Source organism: Pelobates fuscus, chromosome 1 (assembly GCF_036172605.1).
Source record: "Pelobates fuscus isolate aPelFus1 chromosome 1, aPelFus1.pri, whole genome shotgun sequence".
Lineage (NCBI taxonomy): Eukaryota > Metazoa > Chordata > Amphibia > Anura > Pelobatidae > Pelobates > Pelobates fuscus.
Window position 1 is genome coordinate 115,680,116 of NC_086317.1, and position 9,735 is coordinate 115,689,850.

The window sequence follows — 9,735 nt, forward strand, 5'->3', positions numbered from 1 at the left end:
TTTAGGGGAGCCAAGAATTTTAGACAAACATTAACTACAAGTTTTTTAGATAAAAATAAAAGTGAAACCATTTTTTTTGAGGATCAAAAAGGTTTTTATTATTGTAATGATTGCACAGGATATAGGCTAAAAAAAGATCCAAGGAGAAGTGTAAAAAAGTTTACGTCCAGAGAGAATCTGGAGGAAGAACACAGAATCCAAACATTAATAACGTGCAATACTACTAATGTTATATACCTCTTAACCTGTCCATGTGGGTACCAGTATGTGGGAAAAACTACTAGAAAACTAAAGATTAGAATAGGAGAACACATTAACCCCTTAACACCGCAGCCAAATGTACAAGTTGTGAACGACACAAAATGTAAACAAAACCTGGCATTTGCGCTATATGTCTGTCAAACCGTAATTCACCTCTTTCATATTAAATGCACCCCCCCTTATTATATATCATTTTATTCAGGGGAAACAGGGCTTTCATTTCATATCAAATATTTAGCTATGAAACATAATTTAATATGAAAAACATGGGAGAAAATAAGATTTTTTTTTATTTTTTTAGTTCTACATGACATTTTAACTGTCAATGTCATAATACGGTTTGCTTTTACTGCAATAAAATACACATATTTGTATTCAGCAAAGTCTCACGTGTAAAACAGTACCCCCTATGTACAGGTTTTATGGTGTTTTGGGAAGTTACAGGGTCAAATATAGCGTGTTACATTAGAAATTTAAATTTGTCAGATTGGTTACGTTGCCTTTGAGACTGTATAGTAGCCCAGGAAATAAATTTACACCCATAATGGCATACCATTTGCAATAGTAGACTACCCAAGGTATTGCAAATGGGGTATGTCCAGTCTTTTTTAGTAGCCATTTGGTCACAAACACTGGCCAAAGTTAGCGTTAGTATTTGTTTGTGTGTGAAAAATGCAAAAAACGCCAATTTTGGACAGTGTTTGTGACTAAGTGGCTACTAAAAAAGACTGGACATACCCCATTTGCAATACCTTGGGTTGTCTACTATTGCAAATAGTATGTCATCATAGGGGTAATCTTCATTATTGGGCTACCATAGGGTCATAAAGGCAACGTAAGCAATCTGGCGAATTTTAATGTGAAAAAAATGAAACACAAGCCTTATATTTGACGCTGTAATTTTTGAAAACACCATAAAACCTGTACATGAGGGGTACTGTTGTACTCGGGAGACTTCGCTGAACACAAATATTTGTGTTTCAAAACAGTAAAAAGTATTGCAGCAGTAATATCGTCCGTGTAAGTGCTGTTTGTGCGTGAAAAATGCAAAAAACGTCACTTTTACTGGCGATATCATCGTTGTAATACATTTTACTGTTTTGAAACACTAATATTTGTGTTCAGCGAAGTCTCCCGAGTAAAACAGTACCCCCCATGTACAGGTTTTATGGTGTCTTGGAAAGTTATAGGGTTAAATATAGTGCTAGCAAATTAAATTCCTTATACTTTCGGCATGGGTTGTCAGGCAGGTCCCGCTAATTGTAATTAATTAGGATACCTAATTATGTAAAATTATTACATAAATATATGTGTAGAATTAATATATGTATATATATACATATGTGTATATATATGTATATATATATATATTTTTTTTTTAAATATTTTTATTTATATATAGGTATATATATAGTGATATATACGTATATATTTATGTATATAGATATATATATTATTTCGTTCTACATGTATTTTGATATAAATATATATATATTAATATCACAATACAGTTAGAACGAAATAAAACACATCTATATATTTTTTAATATTTTATTTTTAATTATTTTTTTTATTTAATTTTTTTACATATTTTTTTTATATTATTTATAAATATATATAACAATAATTATATATATATTTAATCAGTATCAGTCTACGTGTAATTTGATATTAATATATATATATATAATTATATATATATTAATATTAAAATACACCTAGACGGTGTATGTGTATGTGTGTATATGTGTATATATATACTTAGATCATATATATATAATATATATATATATGATCTAAGTATATATATATATTTTTTTTACACTTTTAACTTAATTTTATTTTATTTTCAGCCAGCAGGGGGACCAACTGTCATTACAGTTGGTCCCCCTGCTGGCAATGCCTGAGCCAGCTATACCGGCCATGTGATTGTGAGGTCCTCGCAAGGACCTCACTCTCACATGACCGGGAGGGACCGGAGGAGGCAGATCTGCCTCGGGGGGGCTCCCTGGGAGTCCCCCCAACCCCGATCGCCGGCGTGGGACCACCGGCGACCGGGTAAGTTAAAAAAAAACGGCGGGCATATATTTACGTCCTGCGGCGTTTAGAGACGCTTTTAAAAGGATGTAAATATACGTCCGCCGGACTTAAGGGGTTAATAATATAAAGAAGAAATTTTTGAACCACAGCGTTTCCAAACATTTTTTGGAACACCATGGGGGCAGTCCTGAAGGCCTTTTATTTTTAGGTATTGAAGTACATTGGAGAGGAGGATGTAGGGATAATATTTTAAGTAGGGCAGAAATGAGGTGGATGTTTAACCTTAACACTGTAACTCCAGAAGGTTTAAACGTTGACTTTGAAATCACCTCTTTCTTATAATGTTCTGTATCTCTCTTTAATGTACTGGAAATGATAATATATATATTTTATATATTTTATATGTATTTTATACATTATATATATTTTTTATCTTATCAAGAAGATTTTTGGGGTATCTTGTTATTATTATTTTTTAAATATATATTTTTACATGTTTTTATGTCTTTATGTTTATGTAATAACACCTCCTTTCTTTCTTTTTCCTTTTTTCGCTACAATAATGATTGAGTTGTTCAATTAGGGTCTATGTGTTTATATGGAGTATATTTTTAAATGTTGTGTATTTAAATGACTGTAAAACAGTTTGCCATTCGTTATTAATTTTATGGACTATGTTTTCGGCATTTTCGTAAGCGCACATGCGCACTTAGAACCTTTCAGCAAGTAAGAAAAAGTATTCCGCCAAACCGGAAATCCGTCATCCGAAAGGGACAGAGAAATGACCGCTGACCCGGAAGTACCCTGAGGTGAGATGGCGTGACCGGAAACCGGAAGAAGTGGAATCAAGTCGGAAAAGGCGCTTTTTTTTATGATATTTAAACTGCAAATCGTTATGGAATTCAGCACTTTGAAAAAGACTTCGGTCGAAACGCGTTGTGCAATATCTTTTACTGGAGATCCAGATTTTAAGCTGTATTGTGTGAATTAAAGTTTGTATTCTTGCATCTACATTCCTGCTTGGTGTTTTATGAAAAATACGTCCAGGAGGAAAAGTTAAAGTGTGCAGTGAATCTTCCATCACTATTTCAGCGATTTGGTCTCCTGTTTATACGCCTTTAGTCTGAGCCACTTATAAAGGCTCAGGAATACGTGAGTGGGATATTTTATTCTTCACCTATTTTTATCTTTGTATACAGGCTATACTATGTCTTGTATTTTATTATTTTAGGTCATCCAGATATATGGTAATATCGCATGTTTTTATTATACATATCTGGTGTATGTACCACTGTTCTTGCTCTCACCTAATTTGTTTATATATACTTTAACATGCAGAGTTTCCCTGATATTCTTTAAGCATGTTATTTGTACCATTTATATAGCAATTGACAGCCATCTGTTTTTAACTTGGTTTGCAATCTAGCTCTGAAAAAAAAAAGAATAGGCATTTTAATCACAAGATAATTATATAAAAAGATAATATTTCTAAACCTTATTACGGAATAAACAATAAGGTACCAGGTAGGTATCTTAATATTTTTTATAATTGTAGAGTGTACCTTATAGCATCTGGTAAGAAATTCCAACATGTATACAGGGTGTTGGAATAGTACATCATCATGTGGTAAAGCGATTTTGGACTTGACTTTGTGAGGTATAGACTGGAAAGATCTGTATTTGTATAGACCTCTTTGTAAGGAAAAAAAAGATAAATGAGTCATTTAAGTTATATAGTAAACTTTCCTACAATTGGCATTCAGTATTAACAAGCTGTTACATATTTTAAGAAAGTGAATTTAAAATAATACCAGGGAAGAACATTTACAAGTACCAGAATTACTGTTTAAACATTATTGTAAAAGGTGTAGGTATCTGGTGCTCTAAAGAAGGACCTGTCAAAGACTCCAAATGGTTAAAAAAGAGGCATTTAACTATGACATATTAGCAAAACTAAACATTTTAACACAGAGGCTTTTTTAATTACGTAGGTAGTTAGATTTGACCTTTAATGACCTTGCTATGTCAATTAATGTGAAACATGCCTTTTTATAAAATTTGCAAAACAGTAAATGTTAACTAGATGTCGGTATTACCGGGATTAGATGTGAGTTATGTATATGTTACCACTAAAGTGCGAAAGCCGTTAATGTGCACATTACCTAGCTAATGTGCACATTACCTAGCTAATGTGCACATTAACTGATTTGCTACGTTAAAGTGCGGAATCAAGATTTTTCCGCACTTTACATAGGTAATTAACGGCTTCCGTCTTATTAAAGTGCAAAAGTTTGTTGCACAAAAAATAATAATCTGTAAAGCTTTAGTAAAAGGCACATTAAAGTTTCTCAACAAAGTTCACTAACAAGGAAAATATATATTTTAAACTTCTCCTTTACCCAAATGGACATTCAACTAAACTTCATGTTGAATTAATAAAAAATGTTATGCCTTTTGCAAATACATGTAGAAAATTGCAAGCTTTGTAAAAAGAACTGTACCAATGTTATGTTACGTTATCTTTATTCTGTGGCTGAAAATATAACAATGCCATCTTGGAGCAATTCACTCGTCTAATGCATTGTAAATGCAATTAGCAATTTGCAATATCACATTATATATATATATATATATATATATATATATATAAAAATATATATATATACAGAAATAAGTTTTAGGGAGCACTCACAGGTCTTCAAATTGTGCAAAGAGTTTTTTATTTAATCTTCCAAAACTCAGCTGTGTTACAAATCAAATTGAAGTTTCGAAGCATGCAATTTGTATTTTAATTTGCTCTTTAATGTTCAAATTGCCTTTATTTAGGTCTGCATAATGTGGGCAAGTTAAAGATATCCCCTAAGAACTCGATCAGTTGTACACGACCATAGTTATTGGACACATCCCTTCTCATTTGTTAGCACCATAAAGTACTTAAAAACGTGTTTCGACCCCCAATAAAGCGAGGATAAGTTTAACTAGAGAGTAGTGTTTAATTGTGTCATTAACCTTTAAAAGTGTAAAAATTCAAACATTTACAGAGGTAAAACCTACAATTATTTTGCTTGCAAAGTTCGCCCAATGAGCACTTAAATATAATCTCAGCAACATTACCACCCTTCACTCTTAGTATTTCCACACCTTCACACACAATGGCAACACTGTATCAATATATGTTAAATGCATTAAAAAAATACAATAGCAACATTATTAAAAACGGAATATCAGATGCTATTTACTAACGAATTGTTAAAAGTTAAAAAGCAAGCTTAAGAATTAAAAAGAAAACGAAATATTTACGACGGGAATCGATAGGCGAACAGTGCTTAATGCCAGCTACATTTGTACTTGGCAACATATATATTTCTTGCATTAAACATTTTACACGTTATATATGTTGGTTTTCTTTTCGCTGGTAAATAATGCTAAAGACCTACCTCAACACGAGTGATCTGGTAATTATTAATAACCGAAAAATAAATGATGAATTAAAAAGAATTACAATGTTTCACTTTAACGAGTCCCTAGTAGGTAATGTGCAGATTACCTAGGTAATGTGAGAAATATTTGAGAAATGAAACAATTTTCGGCACTTTAACTGATCAGCCTAGTTAATCTGCACATTACCTAGGTAATGTTTATATTAACTGATTTCTGCACTTTAACTGTAACATATATATGGACAGACAATCATGGACCATGGAAAACCTGTCTGTATGTTTTAGCTGATCTACCAGCTGTTGGCACTAATAATGCTTAATGACTGTTTTATTGGCAAACATTAAAACAAGACCAAAATTAGTATAATGCAAAATATATGCATAATATAAATGATTTTATATATTTTACGGTACACTTGTAGCATCTTTTTTTTCATCATTTGGTTCATAGATTAAAGAAACACTCTAGGGTCAGAAACACAACCATGTATTCCTGACCTTATAGTGTTAAAACCACCATTTAGCCCTCCTGGCACCTCCCTTGCCCCCCAAAATATAGTAAAATCTTATGTTTAGTCAAATCTGCTGCTGCTGACTCTGTCCCTGATCTGTCTGCTTGACATCAGAAGTGAGCCAACCACAATGCTTTCCCATAGGATTGACTAAGACTGTCATGGAAGCAGATCAGGAGCAGAGCCAGCACAATTCAAACACAGCCCTTGTCAACCAGCATATTCTCATAGAGATGCATTAAATCAATACATCTCTATGAGGAAAGTTCAGTGCTTTCATGCAGATGGTGGAGACATTGAATGGCAGTGCTGCATAGGAAGCAAATCTACTAGCCATCTGAGGAGTGGTCAGTGGTGGTATCCCTAGCCTGTAATGTAAACACTGCATTTTCTCTAAAAAGACAGGGTTTACTTCAAAAAGCCTGTACGGAATGATTATAGTCACCAGAATAAATATAATAAGCTATAGTTGTTCTGGTGACTATAGTGTAAGAAAATGTAATAGAGGAAATAAGAGGAGGAGCAGTAATATATATATATATATATATATATAGTTAACAAAAGATAATAAATAAAAAAGTGGACTAATGTCATACAAATGAATCCTGCCTGGTTATACGAAGATCCCTACATAGAAAGACATATATAAGATAAAGCAACTAATAAGTAGCATTGTGCATTTAGTGATACAATTTATCAATGTGTGGTGAGAACCTACTAAGCTTTAATCACATGCTGTCTATGGGATCAGCCAAATATAAACCTATCAAAAATGATAATTCCACAGGTTAATTCAATATGAAAAAAGTAACAAATTAAAGTTAGGGCAGGAAAGAAAGTGGAATAGTTTATATGGTAACAAGTGTCAAAGAATTGTGAAACTGTAGTGTATTGTTCTCCTATCACCTGAAAATTATAATTAGTAAATCCCTAAGTAGGGTATGTAGACAATCAAATGAATGTGAAGGAGACACAAGGGCACAGGTAATAGGAAGGACAGACTGCCTCTTGACGGAGTTGGATCAGTTTAGCACTGAAGCACGTGTTGTTTTTTGTTGCCTCACACGCACTGATGAACTTCACTGCACATTACATACCTCTTTACAATCCTGTCCTTTTGAGTTAGTTGAAAAGGGAGAGGTTTGGTATGTAGGCTGTCAGTGTTTGATCACTTATAACCCAGTTATTTTTTCTCTCTGTACTTCCTATTACTTATGGCCTTGTATCTCCTTCCCATTACTTTGCATCACAGGGTTAAGAGGATAGGGATCCTGCACCTAGACCACTTAATTGAGATGAAGTGATCTGAGTAACTATAGTGTTTCTTTAAGATAAAATATGTAGTTATTTGGTAGCTGAAGACAAAACCCTAGTGTTTGTTATTGACATTACAACTGAAAATATAGTCAGATTTTTTTTATCAGAGTGAAAAAAAGCAGTTTTAGTAGGTTCTTCATAATTCATTATTTTATTTATGTAATCTAACGTGTAGTACAATTCATCCACATAATATATTTATTGTGAATTGATAAAACATATTATCTATGAGGGACCTAATGCCTTGCATTGTTTGAGCATTGTTTAATAAAGGTAATATTTTCTGCAAGAAGATATTTTACTGTAAAAAGCTCTAATAAAATTATATGTGATTTGAAAAAAAAGCAAACTAAAAATAATTCAGAAATATATTACCATTTTCATTTATCATTTCTACTTTCAAGAGTTTTAGACATACACAAGCACTCAAAAGACGATCGGCCCCATCGATGCTTATCTCCAAACGAGAGGCAATATCTGCTGTAGATAAAGGCTCACTTGACTCATGCAGTAAATCAAAGACTCCAAGTTCACATGCTGTAAACATTGTCTGTGAGCAAAAGAAAGCACATATTTAGTAATGGCCTTCTTGTTTTATATGTCTGATAATTAACAAAACGGAAAGGACAGCAGCTCTGTTGTCATATGGAATACTAATATCAAGCCCAGATTATATCCGACACTAACTGGGAATCCACACCCCTGCCACGCAGAGATCCACACCCCTGCCACGCTACATCTTATTTCTCTGATCCAAGAGAATGAGACACCAAATGAATAGAAAAATGAATAAAGGCCTACGTTACAGGCAGTGACTGGTAAAAAACACAATTAAATAAATATAGCAATAAGCCCAGCACATTGTCAAACACAGTAATAGCTTGATATGTTTTAGACAAGAATATGATAAAAAAAAAAAATCCAAAATATTGCTATTATTTTTTTGTAATTTAAAAATGTAGTTTAGAGGTACCCAATCGGAAATCCTAATAGTTATCACTCATATAATGCTCTGGGTGTTCCAGTTTTGTTTTATGAATTTTTATATTTTTTTTATTTTTAAGAGATAAAGATTTGACTGTTACATTTATTTTGTTCAAGACTCCTCAGAATACATAAACATTTATTTAGTTTTCCTTTTTGTTCACTGAGACTGAGGGAGAGGGGAGTTTATGTAGCTTTTAATGTTCAGGTACAAATCAGGGCATATGGTACTTTGGCCATTCCAGCTAACATAAATATAGATGTATACTAAAATGTGTTTTCCCCAATCAGCTCAAAATGACTTCTAAACAGAAGACCAATACAGCCAAAGATGTGCACACATAAATCACTGCTTATGTATAAGTTCAGATGGAGCGCATTCTGCAAAAATAATCTACAAGAGATAACGCAAAACAGGCATAGTGCACTAAGTATATAAAGATATAAAGTCAGAATGTAGAAACTCACAAGTGGAACAAATAGGGAAAGGAAGTCTCATAGTGTAGCAGAGGTAGTTTGGATGTGTCATCTAAGGCTTGTCATCGTGATAATTAGGGGGTGTCAGTTGGATAGATCCTTTGTCTTTCTGGTGACTAGTCACTTTGAATGTCTGCCTAGTCGTGATGCTTATTTTAATGGAAGAAACCTTCTTTAAACATACATAGGCATAGAATTTAAGCTAAACGAGTAAGCCACGTCTAAATGAGTAGGTAACATCAATACAAAAGTGTCAGACAAACACTTAGACATCAGTTATTTGTCACATGTCCCAGGAATTTATGTTCATTCACATACACACACAAACAAATTCATACAAGGACACAATTATTGATTCCCTTCTCACCTTCGAGACCATGAACCCATCTTTATATTCAAGCAGTTGCTTTGGATAGTTTAGATCTTCTGCCTCACTCATGTCGGTATAGAATGTAACAGTTGTGATTCTCCAATCCTTATTTATCTAAGCTGATTTGCAACTAGAGATATATCTTTGCAAGAGGATTAACTAAGCTCATTTAATTGTTTTCTAACATGACCCAATTTTAAATTTGACTTGGTCTGTAATGCGTCACTTAGATGCGCAGTGTCGAAAAATTCTGTCTGTCTATCCTTTTATCCTTTATAAAATATACATCATAGATTACTGGGCTTGTAGATTCACCAGACAATAATGATAACAG

General features: G+C 33.1%; 1 protein-coding gene across 1 annotated transcript in view; it reads right to left on the reverse strand.

Moving 5' to 3' along the window:
* ASMT (acetylserotonin O-methyltransferase) overlaps positions 1–9,484 on the reverse strand; it is a 78,433-nt gene extending 68,949 nt beyond the window's left edge. The window contains exons 1-3 of the mRNA XM_063450179.1: positions 9,399–9,484; positions 7,946–8,120; positions 3,864–3,993 (exon numbers count right to left, since the gene is read on the reverse strand). Of these exons, the coding sequence (XP_063306249.1) occupies positions 3,864–3,993; positions 7,946–8,120; positions 9,399–9,470 (377 nt within the window). The 5' untranslated portion in view covers positions 9,471–9,484. The remainder of the gene's footprint in view (positions 1–3,863; positions 3,994–7,945; positions 8,121–9,398) is intronic.
* Positions 9,485–9,735: the final 251 nt, after the last annotated feature.